Below are 23,058 nucleotides of genomic sequence, written 5' to 3'. Positions count from 1 at the left end.
CCCTTGAACAAGGTGCCCCTCCACTCGCCATATTTCCCTGGGGGGGATTCCAAGATGGCTTTCCAGCAAAAACAACAACACCTTAACCAAACACACAGGGGCAACCACTGGTCAAAGGCCAGTCCCAAAGCAAGATGAGCCAAGAAAGCCTGATAGAACCAATGTCAAACCAGAAAATCCCAGTGGAACCAATGTCAAACTGGAGAATCTAGAAGAACTAAAATGAAGCAAAGGACACTGTTGCAAGTCCAGCAGAACCAGTGTCACTCTAAAGAAGCAAGGCAGAACCCAGGGCCAATGTGGTAACTCCACATAGAACCAAGTACCAACATCAGCCATCTAGCAGAACCAACAACTTGGCACAAGCACTGGCAATGGCAAGCAAACATACATAGCAGTAACTTAGTATAAGATCCTTCTCCCAGAGAAGGCCTTAAAGTGAGAGAGAGGAGTAGTTTTTGGTAACCAAACTTCTCTCTGCAACCTACACTGTCACTTACAGATTCAGAGGAGCTTAGAGACAGAGCTGTAAACGCTGCCCTTTGTCCTGTTCCCTCCCACCCTGTAAAGAAGAAAGTTTATTTAACACAACAGCACAACAGAAAGCTGTACTAGCTTCATTTTGGGGGCTTTTCTGGGTTTGCTTCTGCTAATTTTAATTTAACATTAGCACATACATGGTGTCAATTCTCTACTTTCCCTAACATCTCTTCCTGTTTCATTGGCAAGAAAACATTTTTGGAAGTGCTTTTCTTAGTTTTCTGTACATAATTGTGCCAAGAAATAAGTATGCTGACTCTTGTGGGGGGTGGGGGCAGATTCCAAGTTGGAGTGTACATTGTGTATAGCTTGCCAAACTGGATAAAGTGTCCTGCTGGTTATCCAAATTTTAATTTTGGAAACAGTGCATTTCCCCACCTCCCCGGAGAATGTAGGCATAAGGTGTGCTTACCTCATTCACTCTCAAAGTGCAGAACTGAGAAATTGAAGAATTGGCATGTTGACCTTCAGGAGAGCGGTGGAAGGGATTCTCTCCCTCTTTTCTACAGTGACCCTTCTTTCTGACTACACTTCCCATGGAAACTTGTGGGAAACTGACATATGAAGAACACATGTTGGGCATCTCATGTAGTTTCCCTCTAAAGTCTATGCCATCTGTACCCAGTGACTTGTTTGTTTTTATCAGTTAGATGCAGAATTGTATCTCTGGCCACATTTTTTTTACTTGGTTTTTCCCAATGCAAAAGTAACAGCTTTAGTGTGGACAAGTGCCCTGCATCTTCTGTAGTGAAGATAGATTCAGTGAATTTTTTTTAGCTTCTTATGCTTTTTCCTTACCTCCCTCTTTTTTAGTCCCTTCTCATCAAGAGTCCTGGCTGTCTTGCTGAATGACTTCCTAGTTCTGATCTGCCTAAAATAATCCTTGACCCTCATTAATGCTGTTTTGTTTCATCAGTTTTGAGAGTATTTCATGTTGCACCAGTTTTTTTAATGAAAGAGACTCTAGATGGCTTGCTTCACATTTTCTAGGAAAGGACTTCATGCTCAGACTAGCAAGGGGAGATTTTTGGCTTCAGCAAATTGTGGTCCCCAGTGTTAAACCAGTCTTTTTTTATTGCTTGCATTTATTTTGGAGTGTGAGTGTGCGGCCCTCAATAACAACTTGGTGGTGACAGTTTGGAGGAAGTCCTTACTGTCAGATTAAGTTGTTGATTATACTTGGACTGGAACTGTAACTTCCAGGCCCCGGGGAGTTAAAAGGCAGTAAAGGCAAAAAATACATTATCCACCCGTCAATAGTATGTTTTTCTGTTAATAAATATAATACATGTTTTCTAGCTGGTGTTGTGACTCGGCAGCCCATGAAGTCTTTGATTTGTGAAGATGGAGTGGTTCTCTTTAGATTATATAGTATCTTGTTGTTTGTAGCCATTAAAGAAATTGTATCAGGAATCGCTTCAGAAGCAACTCTGACTGTGGGTGCAGCAGTTACTAAAGTCCCTTCAGTGAGACATTGTAAGCAATTATCTTAGCAGCTATAATTGTATATTTTAAGGCTTCCATAAGGCAAACTTTCCAGAAGGTCCCTAGGTTACTAGTACTGTCTATTAATGGATTGAAGCTGCACTCATAGGTGCACTTAGAAGTAAATTCCACTTAAATCAATGGCACTTGCTTTCAGGTAAATGGCTTTTAGGATCATGGTCCAAGTTCAAGGCTGCTTACGCATCCATACATATTTGCTGAAAGCTGCTGCCTAATTATATATCTTTCACACTAAAAACTTTGATTTCCTATGGAAAGCTCATCCTGTCTGAGGTGGCAGGGAATGCATGAGCAGGTCTAAAGCTGTTCTGATGTTTGCTCTAAATCTGGCAAAGGGGGATGTTATTTTCTATCCAAGTAGATTTAGTTTTTTTTTTTTTAAGTTTCTGGCCTCTGTTATAGTGTGGTATACAGCTGAAGCCCTGAAGTATTCTAAGTGAGTAACCAGACCAAACAGCCTGATGACTACTGTTGCTTTAAAGCTTGCCCATATTCATTCCCTGCTGTAGACAGATGCTGGGTAAAAATTGAATCGCTGGACCTTAGCTGGAAAAGGCAAGGCAGTGTTATCAGCATATTGATGACTGCTCCAGTCTTCCATAATATTTTGTTCTTTGGCCTTGCATGTGTCCTGAACGACACATACTTGATCTGGAAAAGAATTAAATTGCATATGATTTAAATAATGACCTTTAATATTCATCTGGAATCAAGAGTATGTCATGTGCTGTATGTAGAACTAAATTAGCATGTTCTGTTCTCAGAGAGCTTATGGTCTAAGGCTCCTAGGTGAGTTCTGTTGGAGTAAGAGTAACCCTAACCCTCTGACACCAGTAAATTCTGCACAGACTAATATACTCTGCTGTTTGGAAGCCATTAGTATGTTAGAGAATGGGTTGAAGCTAAGTATGTGTGGTGTATAATATGTGCAGGTACTGAGAAGTGTGTTTTAGCATATCAGATGGGGTAATATGTAACAATAAGAGATGGCTGTTAAAAGCCTGAGAATGTTTAGTAAGGTTTTTGTTGGATGTATAGTGGCCTTTAAAATGACAGCATATTTGTCTTGAGAGGGCAAGAGGATTCAGTACTTACGCAGCTGGGCTGTTCACACTAGGCTTCAACCAATTCATCCAACGGGCATCACTGTTATGAAATGCTTCCCAGCAGATGGCCAAGTGCTGCAATATGTTCCCTTGGCCTCTTGCTTTAAAGTAAAGTACTATGGTTACAGGAACAAATAAGATGGCTCTATTCTGTCTGGTAGCCTTTATACCATTAGCTTTTTATGTGTTAAAATGCCTCTTATAAAGGAGCTATATCAAATTAATCATCCATGCAAAAAGAAATCGGGGGAAAAGCTTACTCTTGTGTGCTTCCTAATTTGCCTAATTAGGTGTTTGCACACATGTTATTTCTGTTATGTTTAGCATGTATTAGTGCTTCTTGTTGTAAAGGTTCCTCTTTTTTTAAAAAAATAAATTTTTATCTGGTTCTTCAGACTAAATTGACACACTGGTTTTGCTTTACTTCGCAGTATAGGAAAGATGAGTGGTATTACATAAGGCTTGGAAATGCTGAGCCACCTTTTTGTTATCCGACAAATCTGAAGGGAAAAAGAAAATAAAGAATTTCATAGCTGGCAATTTTTCCCAGGCGTTGAACATTAGTGTAAAAACTTTTTTCATGGAGATAAAGCCATGTTGAGATATCCCTGTTAGTTAATCAAGACTTGGTCATTTTACAGCTGTTCTGGACTGATACTGTGAGGTATGAAGCTGCATAAAAATGTGGTTCAGTTATTTAGACTCACCAAAAAGTTTTTTTCCATGTTTTCAAATAGCAAATGCTTCAGTTTTCCTAACACCAGTCCGGAATAGCTCTGAGTTTAATACAGAATAACTAATGTGGGCTGATAGTTTTAATGCACACCTATTATGAAGATCGGAAAAGTGGGGGAGGCTGACTGATTCTTTGAGAACCTCCTGAAGGAAGATTGATCCTCCATTTACCCACCTTTTTGAAGTATTCTGAATATTAATAGTTTCAGTTTTCACCTGTTTGTGGAGTTTGCATGTTTAAACTTCAGTTATGAATGTGTTTGGTATGTTTGTATGCTCTGCAGTCTTGAGCTCTGTTCTATAGCTTTTAAGAGCAGCTTTGTAAGCAAAAAAAACCCCTTTAGATAATTATTATCAGTAAATAAAATGAAAGTAATGCTTACTTGTTCTTGCTGACGATGTCTGTGGGCAGTGTTTAGAATGCTACACTCAAGGTATGCAAATGCTAAAAACCTGCTATGTAATTTTAGAGCATTTCAATCTAGGGTGAGATGGTTACAAAAAAAAGAGAGAGAAAGAACAGGAAAGGAAAAAAGACACTTGTTTTATTCAGTTTTGAGCCTTTACAATCGTACAGTGCAGCGCAGAAATTGATTTAGCTTGCATGTCTACATTGAAAGTATATGTGATCCATGTCCTACCTTAAAAACATCTGCCGTATTGTTTGCTTGGATCAGACTATATCATTTGGAACAAATTTCCTCATTAAAACTTAGTATAGTAGAAAAATTTATGGGGACAGAAATTTGGCCATAAAAATGCCCTCAACCACTGTGACTACTTCGTTTTGGTCAATGTAGGCAATCTGTATGTCTCAAATAATAACATATATTCTGTGCAGAGTAACCACATAATGACACAATCAAAATGCCTTCTGTTTCTAATGTAAATTTTGGAAGATGCTTAGAATAATGAACTGTCTTAATTCTCCTACACCTTTTGAAACAAATTGTGTAGTTCATGAATGACCAGTCTGTATCACAGTTGATATGAGTAGTAGGAATTTATGCCTGGATAGAGGGTGGAAAGTCATTGCACCTGGCCAAGAGAGGGAATTGGGCCTTTGTTCGCTAGTACTGCCATACTTCTTGTTCACTAAAGACAAACCAACTCCAGGGACGAGGAGCAGGTGCATAGGCATGGCAGTATAGTGGCTATGATTTGGATCCCTCAGAGAATTTCGGCAGACACTGTTTCCATCTATGGAGCATGATTTTCTTGTTTCACTTCTACTGCTGCAGCCCAAAATGCCTCCCAGAATTCTGCATTTTGGGCGGCATTTTGGGCTTCAGTAGGAGATGAGAAAGTTGTGCTCTGTGGTCAAAATTCTTCCATCCTAGACATCGTCTCATACTATGTATAACTCTTCATGCATAGTTGTTGAAATAACGGCTTTGCAGTGGCATTGCCTTATGCTACGGACAAATTGTGGTATACTTTCTAAAAGGGTAGACCATCACTGTTTTTTTAAATTTAACGTTTTCCATCTTGGCAAACTTTTGTGCTGTATTACCCAAAGGCTATAATGAACAAAACCAAACAGTCGAAGCTGGGAATGTGTTAAAAACAAACAAAATAATTTTTGTTTTGTGATTGTGATTACTTGGTGCCTTTCAAATGCCTTGGTTATGTCCTGACTGGTTCAGTGACTGAGTTCTGCTGATGTCGGTGATACTGTAAATGAAAAAAAAAAAGTGTGGAAGAGTGCACATGAAAATGCTGTCTACTAATTTCTACACCAAAGTATTTAATAAATGTTAACCGTACATTCAATGTCTATGATTAAAAAATCCAGTTGGAATGTCCATATAACACAAATTCTTTAGCTTAAAGTAATATATTTGTAATTTCTCATGTATTGAAACGTTTCCCTTATAAAATAGATTTTGCACATCTCAGACAAATAGCATGTAACTCTAGCGTGTTCCTTTACACTCATTTCAACTTTATACTGTATCCCAAGTTTTGAGATGTTACTATTCCTGAATAATAGAGTGCCATTGATGGACTTCTCCTTTTTAATAAAACACCAGGCTGTTTCAATTATGTTCAGTTTTTGGATGATTGTGACTTGTGCTACGTGTTTTAGAGGGACGAATCTGTTTGTTCTTTTCCAGATGTGAATGAACTCAAAGAGTGCCTTTATGTACTGGTGAAAGAGCAGCAAGCTCTTGCCAAAAAAACTGCTACCACAACTCTGTCTGCTCTGAGGCTAAAACAGAGGCTTGCTATCTTAGAACGCTATTTTATTGCATTAAATAGAACTGTTCTTCAGGATAATGTTACAGTTAAATGGAAAAGCAGCAATATTCCCCTGCCTGCGGTGGACAAAAAAAGGTATGCATGCTTGTTCCATAAAAACTCCCCTTCTTTTTGCTGTTTGATGTTTTACTACAGCCTACACTTTACTCGACAAAACTATATCACTAAGTGGTGTTTCTGAGTGTGATGATGTATTAGCGTCAATTTATACTCTTGGTTTCCTACCAACAGGAGTATAGATATCTTATGTAGCAACAGCTAAACAAATGATTATAAAGCTTGACTATGTACCACTGCTTGGATCCTTTGGGGCATCTGGATAATCCCAGGGTGTTTAACATCTGGATAATCATTGTATATTTTAGTTCAGAAAATAGTTACATTTTCCTCTTAACTGATTCTTATACATTACAGCCCCAGGCCTGTAGGCAAAGGTGTAGAGGGTCTCGCCCGTGTAGGATCCAGAGCGGCCCTTTCATTTGCATTCGCATTCCTACGTAGAGCCTGGAGATCAGGTACAGTTGAATGATACTGTGTATCTGTCTGGGCTTGTTTGTCTGCCAATGTAGTAATAGAATTGTCATTCATTGTGCTTTTTCCTTCTGCTGTTTTAGATTAATAAGTTCCTTAATCTTCTCCTCAGGAATCCTGTTAATTAGTTCCTATTCATTTCCTTTTTAAAAACATGACTTTGAGAAGTAGTGACTTGTTCATATGCTGCTTTAAGACTATGAACCAAAGAGGTACTTCAGTCAAGCCCAAGGAGTTGTGCAATCCCATTGAGGTTTGGCTTTGAAGAGCAGATTTGCCTGCTTTTGCCCTTCAGTTGCAAAATCAATTTGTTCTATGGAAAATAAGCTGAGAAGCATAAGCCCAAAGCATCCTTGAATGTGCAGAACTGGTTGTCTGAATATTTGGATTTGGAAAGTGCTTTGCTTTCAGAGTGCCATATAATTTGATCTTTATTCTTACCCTTTGTGAGTTAGGTCCTTGGTTTTTTTTTTCCATTTAATTGATATAGTCTATAGCAGTAATGTAGCTTTATAATCACCTGAACCTGCAGATCAGTTTTGATGAAATGCCAGCTTAAGTTGTATTGTTTCTCCTGTAATACAAAATATTCTAACAGGACTAACACACACAACATTAACGTTAGGTGAGGATGCGGACCTTTGCAGCGAATTGTTACAGGAGTCTCTGGATGCCCTTCGAGCATTGCCAGAAGCATCTCTCTTTGATGAAGGAACAGTATCATCTGTATGGCTGGAAGTTGTGGAAAGAGCAACTAAATTTCTAAGGTCTGTTGTAACTGGGTAAGTTTCTTCATTAAATATTAGTTGGTCACTTAGACCAAGATTCAAATTTTGCACTGAAAAATTTTGGTCAATAATTTCAGTATGATTATCTTCTAGTCTTCTGTCTTCTATCTATGTCATTTATAGTCCGCCTTTCTCATTGAGATGGAAGGCGGATTACATAGTGTGAGATTAGTACAATCAGTAGCAAGGACAAGGGCAGGCAATTCTCTACAGTGTCAAGGACATTTCCATAAACAATGTCATAGGGTAAATGAATACAAGTTTACAAAGACATAGCAATAGCAAGGATACAGTACGGGGTTGAAGAATTGCTGAAACAGAACATAATCAATTCTAGGACTGACATTAGACAACATGAAGCATAAGTAGTATACAGGAGTACATATTTAAAGCAACAAATAATATGTAAGAGAACATACTGTTGAAGTCTGTGGTTACTAACTCATTAGCGAAACATCTGAAATGTTGCCTTTCCTGTGTTTGTTTGAATAACCCTCTAAACAAGTTGAACTTTGAAGTTCAAGTGTAGGTTTGAAACAATAAAATGGGTAAGAACTCTCTTGGATTATATTTTTTGTTTGTGCTCCTTATTTGAATTGCACAGCCTGGGTTTATGTATGGGGCCTATATTTTGTAATGCAGGGTAACCTGGAAGAGTAAAGTCTGAACTTAAAAAATATTAGGAAAAAACAAATCAACATTGTGGTATAGTTGTTTAGATGGGTTTTGCATAGCACCATTGGGGTATACATTGGTTTTACTTATATGTAGGATATTAATTATTTTTCTGTTTTCTGTACTCAAATTTTAGAGACATCCATGGAGCTCCAGGTTCAAAAGGATCAGGAAACATTCCATTACAAGATCAACACTTGGCACTTGCTATTCTACTGGAACTGGCTGTCCAGAGAGGCACACTAAGGTAGATTACTGAAGAAATCTGTCATCACTTCAGAGTCTGGTTAGAGGAGTGTCAGCATGCCAGTCTTTATTACCTCAGTGTTAATCTTGGGGGCAGGGTCTTTAACCTCCCTCTTCATGGCAAATGGTAAAAAGGTTTCTTCCACAGCACACTCACCCTTGGTATGATTTTTTTCCAGCCAAATGTTGTCTGCTGTTATGCTATTGCTTCAGCTCTGGGACAATGGCACAAGGGAAACGGATAATGAACGTTCAGCACAAGGAACCAGTGCCCCTCTCCTTCCTTTGCTGCAAAGGTTTCAGAGTATAATTTGTAATAAGGACATGAACAATACTGAAGAAGAACTTCAGGTATGTACTTCTGTACTGAAATTAATTTAGACTGTGACCTTAAATAAGCTGGCATGGAATGACTTTTCACTGACGTTGATGGGATGCAATCCAACAACATGTGCTTAAGTGAAGATTGTGGTACCCTCTGCAAGTTGCAACTTACCGTAGTGTTGTCACTGTTAATGGTTACATCATGTGATCTGTCTTTACTGCTTTTTTATCATCACTGTTCTGTGTTCCCATAATATTAGGGAATAACTTGGTAGGGTGTTTTTGAAAAGAAAATTACATTTTAAATCATGCATTTCAATACTTTCTTTCCCTCATGATTATGAAGAACTTTAGTGCTGAGAATTAGCTTACCAGTTGAAATTAAAACGGAAAGCAGTTCACTAACTATACTGATAACCAGAGACGGACTTTCTTATGTCATTCTGTTAATTACTGTATCATATTATAATGCCTTTTTTATGAAAAGGTTTTAATCTTGAGTTTACTAAAAGGGTTAGCTGTTGTATCTCCCATTAAAGCTTTAATAACATGTAACAGAATTTTTAGAAATATAAATTGTCAGGTGGCCTTTACACTGTACCATGGTTTGGGAAATCTTGCCTGAAATGCTCTTATATCTTTTTAAGATGTTGACCTACCCTTTGACTCCTAATGAGAACTTCCTAAGATACCTAATACTGCCGCAAGACAATGAGCTAGCAATTGATTTAAGACAAACGGCTGTTGTGATTATGGCTCATTTAGATCGCCTAGCAACTCCTTGCATGCCTCCACAGTGCAGCTCTCCTACATCTCATAAGGTAATGTGCATAAGTTGTCTAATAATAGAATTCTGATGATAGAAGGCATAGTACAAAACCATAGGCTGTAAAGAGGAGGTTAGGGTCTCTAGGTTTATAGCCTATAGAGCTTTGATTTGTTTGTTGGTTTAAAACAACTGATCTTCAGGCCATATTTTTGGCATCTTCCTCATTTTCAAAATGAGTGTATCATACCAATTTTCAAGGGATAATATACTGTTGAGAAATTTTCTGTTAAATTGATACAAAAATGAAAATGTTAAACCCTTTGCCCCATTAAGCTTCTACATGTTTGGAAATCCATTGACTCAGATACTTCTCACTTTTCTTGCTGTGCACACATCCTTATCTCGTCATGTGTGTGTGTAGGTAATTTTACTTGAGTGCATAAAGCTGTATGTTGAATCAAAAACTTGCTGAAGCAAAGTAACTGTTAATTTAGAATTTACCATAATATCATTGCAAAGAGTTGTTTTGAAATATGTTCTTAAATAAGGATTTGTCTTTCAGGGTTCTTTGCAGGAAGTCATAGCATGGGGGTTAATAGGATGGAAATATTATGCAAATGTAAGTGGCCCAATTCAGTGTGAAGGACTTGCTAATCTTGGAGTTACACAGATCGCTTGCTCAGAGAAACGCTTTTTAATCTTATCTAGAAATGGACGTGTGTATACACAGGCATACAATAGTGACACATTGGTAAGTTATTTTTTCTTGTTTCCTAATAGCTTGTAGCTATTAAAACTGTAGGTATTAAAATAATGTTTATATTGCAGATAATGTAATGAAACTATGATAACAGAACTGACTCTCCTCCCAGAAGTTAGGTAGCCTTGTGTGTAAGATGTTGTGTATGTGTGTAAGGTGCTGTCAAGTCATAACTGACTTATGGTGACTTCAGCAAGGGGCTTTCAAGGCAAGTGAAAAGCAGAGATGGTTAACCATTGCCTTCCAAGTATCAACCCTACTTCGTTTCTAAGATCTGATGAGATTGGCCTATACTATGCTGCCTTCCCTCCCCATCATATCTGTTCTATATTATATATTGTTTCAGTAGTTGAGATAATGAATGGTACTCTGAGTTATTCTGGCAATAGCTTACTGTATTGTTTCTCCCTCCATGATTTATGTTGGAAATGTTTGTTGTGATGTTTATTTTGGATAGTCGAAATAGTTGATTCCTGTTATCAGTATGCTGTAAGTAGAAAATGTTCAGCTGCTGAAATTTCATTTCACTAATTTACTGGAAGTATGCTTTTGAGGCATGGCCTCTAGTTTCATTAAAGAAATTGATTTCCTTTGTCACTTTCTGATAGGGGTATGCTATATCTTTTACACTTGCAGGTTCCGCAGTTGGTGCAGAGTCTTGCTTCCAGAAATATTGTAAAGATTGCAGCACATTCAGATGGTCACCACTACCTTGCACTTGCAGCAACTGGAGAAGTTTTCTCTTGGGGTTGTGGAGATGGTGGTCGATTGGGCCATGGAGATACTGTGTATGTGTATGGTGATTATGGACATAAAATGTGTTTCCCAGCCATTTATATACCTGTTAATTAAAGTGGTTGTGTTACAGCTATTCACAATGCAGGAGTCTCTGGGAGCAAACAATGGACAATATGTTTAAAAGTATAAGTGAACAAGCGTGTTGCAGATTGACATTAAATAAAACATAGCCAGGAATGAACTTGCTAAAATGTTCCTTTTTTAACCTTTTTCTCTTTGCTAGGTTGTGCTTTACCATTTTCCCTCCCCAAAACTCCTTTATGTATAAAGTATGCTAAAGCACTCATGGCCTCTTCACCTTAGCAACTTTGCAGTTATGGTGCACTGTTTCAGTTTGCTGAACAAGGAAGCTTCTTGCAGCGTGCAACAATATGCTAGTGTTGAACTTTTATGTATTGTATGGAGGAAGGACAACATTCTGGAAGCCAGCTTGCTTGAGTATATGAGTATGTATTGGAGTTGATGGCGAAATTAGAGAGTAGATGAGGGCGTTCAAGAATGCCACTGCATATTGCAAAGGCTAATGGAAAAAAATGCTTCAGCTTGGAAAAGGATTTGGTGATGAACTGTCTAATAATTAAAATTGCCTGTTGCTTAAGCATACTGGTTGTCTTGAAACCAGTCTGTCAGCAGAGTATTATGATGCGTCCTTAGTGCATGTCTTTGTGAGTGTGCAGAATGTCAGTCCTGTGTATGTTTCTTAAGAGAGGGTAAAGAGTGTATGCAAAAAAGGCATGACTGACTGTGGTGAGCAGTTAGGCTAGTGCTGCCTGGATGGCTACAGGCTGTGAGACATCGACAGAAATGTACTGAGGGCAATGTGGTTGTGGCTAAGGATATAATAATAAAGGAAGCCAGTACTGGAAGCCATTATTTTAAAAATTCCTGGGACGCTGGTGGTCTTAAAAATTACTGCTTCCTCATTTTTGGCAGAAGGCTGTGCAGATTTTTAAACAAGTCAGTTTTGATCTTCATATGTAGTGGACAAAGTATGTGATGTCTGTGTTATGAAGAGATGAGGCACCATTGTACTTCGAACGCTAAAGTTCTCTCTTTGGTAGCCTGCCCTAATTTGTTGGAAAAATCAGATTTTTCTTTGGTAACTGGTGTTTCTTTCAGTTTTGTGTTCTTAAAAATGTGATTCTGCCATACAGTTGGTGAACTGCTAAGTCTAATTCTCCCAAGGAAGTGGGATTCCGCAGTCATCACAAGTGTTAACTAGCTTAACAAAACCAGATAAACTGCATTACCACCACCAATTACTGCTGTTGTGAATGTTCTCTGTACTTTCTTTCATTTCACTTAAGTTTTACTTAGTATTATCTTGAACTTCCTGCATTTCATGGTCCTTTGACTCTTGCTGTTTATGTTTTTCTTCATTATTATTTAAATGTTTTCTATGGAATATTTTAAATGTTCTTAATGCTGTTATCCGCCCTGAGCCTGCTCGCGGGGAGGGCGGAATACAAATACGATAAAATAAATAAAATAAAATAATAATAATTTTTGAGACATTCTTTCTTTTTTTTTTTCTTTTCCAAAATAGACCCTTAGAAGAACCGAAGATGATTTCTGCTCTGTCTGGGAAGCAGGCTGGAAAGCATGTCATACATATTGCATGTGGAAGCACTTACAGCGCTGCAGTCACTGCTGAAGGAGAGTTATACACATGGGGTCGAGGGAACTATGGCCGACTGGGTCATGGTATGTTTGTGTTGGTTCCCTAACCAGTGTTACGAAGTTATAGAGCTTAAATCTGGCTCGTAATAACTCGAACAAAGGCATGTGATGTATATTCTTTGTTTTGAAGGTTCCAGTGAAGACCAGACCATTCCAATGCTAGTTACTGGGCTGAAAGGGCTGAAGGTCATTGATGTGTCCTGTGGGAGTGGTGATGCTCAGACACTTGCTGTGACTGAAAATGGTTAGTGGCTCAATGAAGAACATAATTAGGTCTACCAGTTTTAGTTGCACTTGGCATGATCATGAAGCTATTTCCCTTCTTTAGAATTTGTGTGAAATTTTGGAAGTCAGTTTTCAAATGGCTCCGAATCCCAGATTTCAACTCATATTGTGGGGCATCTTGTATTTTGTAAGTTTACAAACTTTTAAAAGTCATATGCTTGCTGTGGATATTGAGAGCTGAAATGGGGATGATACAAGTGACCATTTGTGCATTTAAAATGTGTATTAAAAACTATACAAAAAGAGACTGTTGTTGTTAGCTCCTGAATATCTGCAGGCATTTATATATTTATTTCTTTATTTATAGTCTGCCTATCTCATTGAAACTCAAGGCAGATTATAGGATAAAGCAGTGCAGTGAGACAGTATAAAACAACCAGTGATCAGTGCAGTAGGATCAGGATTAGAGGATTAGAGAACAATGCAAAAAAACAAACTATCCAAGGCAAGGTATACTATACGATCATTCCCATGACTACAATCCTGTTCCATTATAAAGGTGGCTTCCTGGACTGTTCCATCCTACTACAAATTCCAGTCTTCTTTCACAAACACCCTCTTGAATTTACTGTTTTGCACAAACTGCAGAATGATAGGAGCCTTCCTCACCTTCTCAGGCAGATTGTTCCACAAAGTGGAATGCATGTGGAAAAAGAATGTATATGGACAGTCCACAGGTACAAAGCTGTTGTAGTGGAGTATAGTGCAGAGGTGTACCTGCAGGTATGTGGGTCCAAGGCCATTAAGTACTTTGTAGGTGATAACCTTGAATTGAACTCAATAACTGGTAACCAATAGAATGTCTGTGGAATGGGTGTGACACACATATTTTGGCTGGTGCCCAACAGTATCTGGGCTGTGGCATTCTGCACTAACTGGAGTTTTCAAGTTGTTTTTAAGGGCAGATCCATATAGAGTGCATGGCAGTAGTCTACCTTGAGAGAACCATAGCATGGATCCACATGGCTAGATCAGCTCAGTCCAAGATATGGAGCCATTTTCTGCACTAAATGAATCTGGAATATTCCTTTTTTTTTTTTTTACTACAACCACATTTACTTGTTTCTCCAGTAATAGTGCTGGATCCAGTATAACACTTAGGCTCTTAACTGAGTCAATGGATGTTCAACCACTCATTTATGGGAAAACTCCACTCAACAAAGTTTTAACAAAACTTCTCTTAAAAAAACCATGATAGAAAAATTGCTGCAGGTCCCTCCCAAGCGTTCATGGTCACAACTGTATTTTGTGATTTTTGACTCTTGGGTAGTACACTTTCCCTGGGATCTTAATTTGTGCATGTAAGGGGTTTTTTTGTTATGGATTTAACAAAATTACTTCTAACTTCTGATAAATATTTTCTCTTTCCAGGTCAAGTATGGTCTTGGGGTGATGGAGATTACGGGAAATTAGGAAGAGGTGGCAGTGATGGCTGCAAGACTCCCAAACTGATAGAAAAACTGCAAGATTTGGAGGTTGTTAAAGTACGTTGTGGGAGTCAGTTTTCAGTGGCTCTGACAAAAGATGGACAGGTCTACTCCTGGGGAAAGGGTGACAATCAGAGGCTTGGGCATGGAACCGAAGAACATGTTCGATATCCCAAACTACTAGAAGGTTTGCAAGGTAGGTGAAAAGGCTCCTGCTAAGTATGTTAAAACAACTGTAATTTCCAAAAAGTGATTTTAAAAAGAAGTACTTGGAGAGAGAACTGGATATTTTGGTTCCTGAAGGAACAAACTCAAATGCTTCTTGCTATGTATTTGCTTTGCTAAACAATTTAAGGGCATTGTAACTTGGCTGTAACATTGCCCATTCCCATCATTTGTGTGTATACATGTGGTTTTTTCTTCCAGGGAAAAAAGTAATAGATGTAGCAGCTGGATCTACACATTGTTTAGCACTCACAGAAGACAGCGAAGTATACAGCTGGGGTAGCAATGATCAGTTCCAGCATTTTGATACCCTGAGGATCACCAAACCCAAGCCTGCTGCTCTTCCTGGGTTAGATTCCAAGCACATTGTCGGTATTGCTTGTGGGCCAGCTCAGGTAGGCTCTCACTTAGCATTCATATATCTGTTGGGACTGATTCAGGCAATATTTTCCACTCAGTTGCAGCATCTTGGAATGGATCTCTAAGGGACACTAGTAATGCAGTCCCAAGCAGAATTTCATCCTTTTAAGTACATTGAAGTCAGTGCTTAGGATTGTGCTGTAAGTTTCAGTATGACATATGTTCTAGTAGCATTTTCTTACTGGGCATTCTAACGCATGCATTTTCTTTGTGCATTAATTCCAAAATGCTTGTTTTATAATATTGCATTTTATGAGTACTGTTGTGGCTTTTAAAAAAAAATGACACTTATTTTAGAATATTAACTAATGTTGTTATCTTCAGGTTGAGGACACAGGATTTAGTTAGGTCATAGATGGCCAGCTGAGGGTAAAAATACATGTAATGCTCTGTTGAAAGAATGTTTCCTTGTAGTTTTTCACCCAAAGATGCTATTTTGTATAATTTATTTACTTCTCCCTCCCTCCCTCCCTCCCTCCCCCCCCCTCTCTCTCTCTCACACACACACACACACACACATCCCCATCCCCATAGAGATCCAAAGCAGCTTATGTCATTCGTCTTGTCTCTGTTTAATCCTCACAACAACCCTGTCAGAGAGAGGGGTTAGGCTGAGTGTGTGACACTAGCCAAAGTCAGCCAGGAAGTTTCCATGGGTGGGGATTCAAACCTGGATCTCCCGGATGCTAGTATGGTATTCTAACCACTACATCACGATCTCATTCAAAATTAGCCACTCCTCAGATCATTCTCTGCTCCACTTGCAGGGAGTTTCCCTAAATTGGGTGATTTTCAGTACCTGTTTGCTTTCCCTAAATATTATTTTTAGGTTCTTTTTGAAGATTTTAGCTATTAGGAGAGGGATGTTGGATTTTAGCATTTGGAGTTAATGTTTTTTAGCTTCCTCTCAACAATACTTACATTAATTCAAGTTTTTAATTTTATTTCATATACTTACCTATCTTTCTGTTCTTTTTTCTAGAGCTTTGCCTGGTCTTCTTGTTCAGAATGGTCCATTGGTTTACGTGTGCCTTTTGTGGTTGATGTTTGTCCAATGACATTTGAACAACTGGATCTTTTACTTAGACAAGTGACAGAAGGAATGGATGGCACTTCTGACTGGCCACCTCCACAGGAGAAAGAATGTATGGCTGTGGCTACCCTGAACCTTCTAAGGCTACAGGTAGGTTGCATTTCACGGATCTGAAAGATTCCTAAATAAAACGAGATTCAAATAATTAGGAAGATAGCACTGGTTTTTAATACATCATGATAATTATATATTTTTTGTAATTATTATAAATTATTCCATCATTATTATAAATATCTTTTGCAAAACCCATTACGGTCCTTAGTGCTTGTCTCCTGTAAAAGTTGTCAGTGAAATCAATGTTAATCCAATTTTACAGTCTTCTTGATAGTGTGAACACCTCTGTAGTCAGCCAGCATTTGCCTAAACCAACCTTGTTTACTTCACCATGTTCCACTGGTTTGAGATATTCTGGTATCATGTACCAATTAACACTTAAAACACATACTCTATGAATGCAAGCTGTTAATCTTCAGCAGCTGTAAGGACCTCTCTGAATACTATGAAATAATAGACTACCTGTTTGGGCTGAGTTTTGTTTCATCCTTACCACGATTTAATTAACCTCCCCCCCTTTTTTTGTCTTTCAGCTTCATGCTGCAATAAGTCACCAAGTAGACCCAGAATGTCTTGGTTTGGGATTAGGCAGTGTCTTACTGAACAGCTTAAAACAGACAGTGGTGACTTTAGCCAGTAATGCTGGTGTACTGAACACCGTACAGTCAGCTGCCCAAGCAGTGCTACAAAGTGGGTGGTCTGTGTTGCTCCCAACTGCCGAGGAAAGAGCTAGGGCCCTTTCAGCCCTTTTGCCTAGTGCAGGTATGTTTCAAAAAGAGAAATGTAATTACTTAAGAATTATAATGCTTATATGCAGATATTTGTTGGGTTTTCAGAAAAGTAACTGTTTTATAAATTTTTAGTTTCAGGGAATGAAACGAATGTAAGTCCTGGACGTAGATTTATGATTGATCTGTTGGTTGGAAGCTTGATGGCTGATGGAGGTCTAGAGTCTGCGCTGGATGCTGCGATCACTGCAGAAATTCAGGTATACTTTTGCTGCGTACTGGTACAGAAACAAAAAACAAAGTTGGCAACATCGGTTAAGTAAGTGTATAACAAATAAACCTCATTTAGTGGTAAAAGTTTGGACTAGAAATATAGTTTATTTTACAGTGTGAGTGGGCAGGGCATATAATGCATTAAAATGTATTGTGTGTTATAGAACAGAGGTGGGCACGAACTGGGAAAAAAACGAACCGTGCGGTTCATGGTTCATCCCGTTTCACGAACCACAAACTTCCACGAACTTGCCCCAGTTCGCAAACCGGTTTGTGGGGTTTAAATGCCTTTCTGTGCTGCTGTGAAGTAGCACGGAATGGGGCATTTCACTCCCTCCGGCTTGGATCAGCTGCTTTTTGGGGAGATCCCTGACAAGCAGCTGATCCGGGGGTTGAAATGCCCCTTTTTGTGCTGCTTCACAATGGCAGGGAAAGGGGCATTTCACCCCCACAGGCTTGGATCAGCTGCTTGTCAGGGAGATCCTCAACAAGCAGCTGATCTGGGGGTTGAAGTGCAGCTTTCAGTGCCACTTCGCAGCGGCAGGGAAAGGGGCATTTCACCCCTGGAGGTTTGGATCAGCTGCTTGTCAGGGAGATCCCCGACAAGCAGCTGATTTGGGGGTGGAAATGCCCCTTCCATGCCACTTAGCAGTGGCATGGAAAGGGGTATTGGGGTTTAACACGAATCAGCAGACCAGTTTTGGAAGTTTGTGGAAAATAGCCTTCCACGAACTGCTGGTTAGTGAAGCATGAACTGGCCCGGTTCATGACAAACTTTAGTTCATCTTGCGGTTCCTACTCATCTCTGTTATAGAATGTATGGTATTGTTCAGTAGGCTTGAGTTCTTTCTGCTTAATGTGACGTTCAGTATGATTTACAACTCTGGGTCAGCATATAATAATACTTAGTTTACACTACTGATGACTGTAGAGAAAGTTGGTGGTGTGACAATCAACCCCAAAGTTCTGCCTATTTCTAGGACTCTGAAACAATCCTGGGGATTCTGCCCTTAGGCAAGTCCCAGAGATTTGCCAGCCAATCAGAGCTAGTTATTTTGAGGGCATAGTAGGGTAGGAAACTTGTCCGTGGAAATAAACAAAAGCCTTATAAAGGGCCTGTCCAAAACCTAACTTTTCTGGTATTGGAACTGAAGCCAGATTCTCTAAAAGTTTACAAGAGTGGTCTAGTACTTGTTAAAAAGCTTGTCAGCCCTGTCACTTTTGGTAAAGTGGTTTCAAAGGAACTTTACATGATGTGTGTGTTAACTTAGACTTTTGTGTCTGTGTTAATTTAGACTCAGGTTCAATTAGTTAACTCCCAGTGCGGGGGAAAAAACATTACCTCAGGGGAGTGGAGTGCAAGTCACTTGCGCCTTATTTCTTACTATTTATTTCACAGAAAATCTGGTTCTACAACTTATTTTCTGTAAATAAATCTTTGGTTGTTGTTTGGGTCCAACTGTGTGCTATCTGTTGAGCCCTTTAGGAAACATAAAGCTCCGCACCACCATCCAGTTCATAAAAGTTTGTGTACTCCTTTGTACAGATTTTGTGGTGGCTTGGGTTTAACCTGAAGGAAAATAGAGGCTAGAATGCTGGGGATATAGGACACCAGAGAATCTTTTACCTCAGAGCTCTTTCTCCTTCTTCCTCATTATATCAGGGCTGTGCCACCAAAAACACTCAGTGGCAGCCCAAGCCATGCAGTCACAATATACAACAAAAGAGGTGACAACCAAGTGCTAACCATCATAGTGGCTGTTTACTTTGTGTTGACTGGAAATGTAAGTTTGGATCCTAACTACATTTTCAGCTGATGGAGGGCGTTCATGCGGGAAGAAAGGGATTAGTGACCTTCATAAGTTTTCCTTCCCTCTCTTCTGCTCCACACTGTTCTGTTGTTAACTGTCTCCAAAGATAGGATTTCATGATTGTGGTAGATTGCAGTAAAACTGGGGAGGTAATAAAGATTCCTTACACAATCGCTGCTGTGTTTGGGTTGCATAGGATCCAAGCTGAGGGCTTGAATCTGCCAGTGTGTCTCTCTGCATGGAAGAATTTCGGCCTGCAGACTACAACTTTCTCTTTTCCTACTTCCTGCTGCAGCCCAAAATGTTTCCTAGGAAGAGCATGGGGCATTTCAGGCTTCAGCTGGAGACCAGAGGTGGGAAAGTAATTTGCTGTGGGTAGAGATCCTTCTGACTGCAGAAACACACCAGTGGATTCAAGTCAAAATCTGTAATGACCAAGGAACCATTAACACAGTCTTTTCTGATTAAACTATCTCTTTCAGTGTACAATTTCATTAAACTGTGTTGTAGAAATAAAATTAAAGTTCACTATCAGCTTTAAATTTTCTAGGATATAGAGGCAAAAAAAGAAGCCCAGAAAGAGAAGGAAATTGATGAGCAGGAAGCAAATGCATCATCGCTTCACAGGAGCAGAACACCATTGGACAAAGACCTTATTAATACTGGGATTTATGAATCTGCAGGAAAACAAAGTTTACCTCTAGTTCAACTAATTCAGCAATTATTAAGGTAGTTTTTCATCAAGGCTGGGCCTGAGCCATTGTATTTCTTCCACTTTATCAGTTTTTATATTTTGCTTTATACTTTGCTCCTTTTCCTTTTTGAACTTTTATTGTACAGTAATTAAGACACTAGAGGCGAACCAAGGAGAAAGTGCTCTGGGGCATGCATTTATGAGCACATCTGTTTAAGGTAGCACATTTCAGGCTGCAGGATTGCATTACAAAAGTTCCTTAAGGTGATGGCACATTGCAACATTGTAAAGAAATTAGACCTCCTTAGAGCAAATCTATAGATGGAACTCTCCAGGTACTAGTACAGATGATACTAGCAGTTTTTTAATGTCTTGGTATTTAGCTTCAGAGAAATGAGTTCTGTAAGTGGCTAAATAACTTCTGAAGTCTAGTCTCCTGAGTAGTTTCAGCTAGGCACTTTTGTGGTTGTATGTTTTGTGAATCTGTAAGTAGAGAAAGCACTTTGTTGGAGTAATCAGTAGAACTTTGCAAATGTATTTATCATTGTCTTTACTTTTTGTATTCTTTAATTTTGAAATAGAGTTAACACCCTGGCTGGTCTTAAAAATACGACATATATTGTTTATCTGCTGCCTGATAATTATGCTAAGATTTGAATTAATTACTTCTCAGTAGGAGTAGTCCTAAAGCCACTATGTAAATCTTCCAAAGGAGTAACCCACAAAGAATGATGTAAAGGTTTTTTTGAACTACCTTTCATGAAAGTTTTAATTTTGTTATAATCTTGGCAGTCCCCAGTCTCTCACATGGCGCAGGAAATGTTGCATGGATCCAAAGAGTTGTAGGTCTAGTTACTAAGTGCCAAGTGCATTTGGCTTGCATTTTTGAATAGCCACATATTCCCCAGCTATATGGCAAACTGCTTTTGAAACTGAAAGGACTGTCAGAAGCAGATGATGATATGGCACAAAGGGAAAGCAAGTTTGATGTTACGGTGGGCTCAGCCAAGCTGTTGGCCTGGCTGAAAGTAGCCCTTTGGATCCTGACCAATGTCTTAAAAGTCCCTCGATTATATAGCGTACACAGCAGGTATCCGACATTACCGTAAAATTGTTAAGAATATCTTATTACAAAACATTTCAGTGCAGTACTTTTCCAGTGTTTTATGTAGTCAGCCCTGAGGGGGAATTGCAAGAGCTGTATAATGATCACTTTTAAGGGAAAAAAATTACTTGCTTGCAACATGGGGCTGCATTTTCAATCATTACCCAAATGCATGTGCAAGAAAAAAAAACAGCAAAAGCTTAGTCAGTGTTCACCTGGTTGTGTACTTGATAATTTGAGAGATGTTTAAAAAGACCTTTTAAAAAAATTCATTCACATCAGGAACATCGCTTCACAAACGATAGCTAAACTGAAAGACGTGGCTCGTCGCATTTCTTCCTGCTTGGACCACGAACATTACAATAAAGAAAGATCTGCTTCTTTGGACTTGCTGCTGCGGTTTCAGCGCTTGCTAGTTAGTGAGCTATATCCAGAAGATGGTGTTGGTCAGATCCCCAATACATACAGTAAGAAGTGATTTTTTTAAAAATATGACTATTTCTAGCATGCTATTAAAAAAACCTTCCTCTTTGATTAGAAAAGCTATTTAAATGGCTGCTTTCTGAAATTTAAATATGGTTAAATGCTACGTCTCTGAATTTAACTTTTCTGCCTTTTCCTTTTTTGACAGGTCCTGAGCTTCTTGGTGTTGGTTCTCTGCTAAAAAAATATACAGCGCTTCTGTGTACACACATTGGAGACATACTGCCTGTAGCAACTAGCATTGCTTCCACTACTCACAGGCATTTTGCAGAAGTATCTCGTGTTGTGGATGGAGATCTAACAGGTATAGTTTTATGTACAATGAAGAGCAAATAATAGAGAGGTCTAAGTGGCAATGTGTTAAAGAACATGCATGCAGGTTAATTTTCTAACTTTATGCAGAACATTTTGTTTTCCTTTAGGAGTACTCCTTCCAGAGTTAGTAGTATCTATTGTACTCCTCCTCAGTAAAAATGCTGGGCTAATACAGGAAGCTGGTGCAATTCCTTTGCTGGCTGGCCTATTAGAACATCTGGATAGATTTAATCATTTGGCTCCTGGAAAAGAAAGAGATGACAATGAAGACTTAGCTTGGCCTGGAATTATGGGTATGTTCTTTCATGGAAATATGTATAACACTTACTAAATCTTTTATAGCAGAAATTTTACCTTACCTTTGTACTTTCTGAAGCATGTAAACTAAGAATTTAAGACTACAAAACCATGTCATGAAAAAGACTACACTTTTGTTGTAGTTCTGACATCATTTTGTGGACCATAGAAATGACATAATATTTTCCTTCATATGTTAGGTTCATTCTTTACAGGACAGAATTGCAGAAATAATGAGGAAGTTACGCTTATACGGAAAGCTGATCTGGAGAACCACAATAAAGATGGTGGTTTCTGGACTGTGATTGATGGAAAAGTATATGATATAAAGGATTTCCAAACTCAGTCATTAACTGGGAGCAGTATACTTGGTGAGATTGACTTCCCTAACAAATAGATACTGAAGACATTTTTCTTGAGCAGTTCCTCACAGTTACCTTCTGAATGATTTTTCCCCCTTTAGCTCAGTTTGCAGGAGAAGATCCAGTTGTTGCTTTGGAAGCTGCTTTGCAATTTGAGGATACAAGAGAATCAATGCATGCCTTCTGTGTTGGCCAATATATGGAGGTAAAATTTAAAGGAAGCTGTCTCTAGTTTGTTTAGTACATTCCTATCCATGAAATCTTACAGGGTGACCTGTCTCTACCTGTTCTACACTGTTGTACAGTGTTGTTGTGAAGATAAGAGTAGGAGAAATTACATCCTCCTTATTTCATTAGATTAAGAGATTGATGCAAGTATGTGTGTGTGTTTAAAGAAAAAATATGCTTTGATGTATCGATTGTTGAAAAATTCTAAGTTTCTAGCTGATAATACCTTCAGGGGTCTGGAAATGCTTTTGGTGCACTTGTTCCACTGTATGTGGAATATGGCATCGTGTGCTGCTTCTGCAATATCCTAAGGATATTGATTTTCATTTTTAAACCAAATGTTTCTCCTGGGAGATAAAAATCTAAAACCATGGTTTTTAATCTCTTGCTCTCTCAGTGGAGCAACATGCTGATGCAAAATGGTGACTGTCGGGAAGGACTTCTTTACAATACAATTATTAACCACTCTCTGTTGCTCTTACCTTTAATGCACCCTTCTTTTCTATCCCCAACGTGTTCGAGAGTCCATGACAATATT

The 23,058-nt window shown here is 38.8% G+C and overlaps 1 protein-coding gene across 1 annotated transcript in view; it reads left to right on the top strand.

Moving 5' to 3' along the window:
- The window catches only part of HERC2 (HECT and RLD domain containing E3 ubiquitin protein ligase 2), a 128,009-nt gene that overhangs the window by 14,616 nt on the left and 90,335 nt on the right, over positions 1–23,058 (top strand). Inside the window, exons 5-25 of the mRNA XM_054973254.1 lie at positions 6,005–6,224; positions 6,564–6,664; positions 7,306–7,462; positions 8,280–8,390; positions 8,569–8,740; positions 9,361–9,534; positions 10,045–10,233; positions 10,879–11,030; positions 12,587–12,744; positions 12,851–12,964; positions 14,377–14,628; positions 14,859–15,052; positions 16,060–16,260; positions 16,758–16,986; positions 17,088–17,212; positions 19,587–19,765; positions 21,118–21,302; positions 21,467–21,622; positions 21,741–21,926; positions 22,131–22,301; positions 22,394–22,497. Coding sequence (XP_054829229.1) covers positions 6,005–6,224; positions 6,564–6,664; positions 7,306–7,462; positions 8,280–8,390; positions 8,569–8,740; positions 9,361–9,534; positions 10,045–10,233; positions 10,879–11,030; positions 12,587–12,744; positions 12,851–12,964; positions 14,377–14,628; positions 14,859–15,052; positions 16,060–16,260; positions 16,758–16,986; positions 17,088–17,212; positions 19,587–19,765; positions 21,118–21,302; positions 21,467–21,622; positions 21,741–21,926; positions 22,131–22,301; positions 22,394–22,497 — 3,530 coding nt within the window. The remainder of the gene's footprint in view (positions 1–6,004; positions 6,225–6,563; positions 6,665–7,305; positions 7,463–8,279; positions 8,391–8,568; positions 8,741–9,360; positions 9,535–10,044; positions 10,234–10,878; positions 11,031–12,586; positions 12,745–12,850; positions 12,965–14,376; positions 14,629–14,858; positions 15,053–16,059; positions 16,261–16,757; positions 16,987–17,087; positions 17,213–19,586; positions 19,766–21,117; positions 21,303–21,466; positions 21,623–21,740; positions 21,927–22,130; positions 22,302–22,393; positions 22,498–23,058) is intronic.

Source organism: Eublepharis macularius, chromosome 3, assembly GCF_028583425.1.
Source record: "Eublepharis macularius isolate TG4126 chromosome 3, MPM_Emac_v1.0, whole genome shotgun sequence".
NCBI classification, from domain to species: Eukaryota; Metazoa; Chordata; class Lepidosauria; order Squamata; family Eublepharidae; genus Eublepharis; species Eublepharis macularius.
The sequence above is the reverse complement of the archived record's forward strand: the minus strand, read 5'-3'. Positions and strand labels throughout refer to the sequence as shown.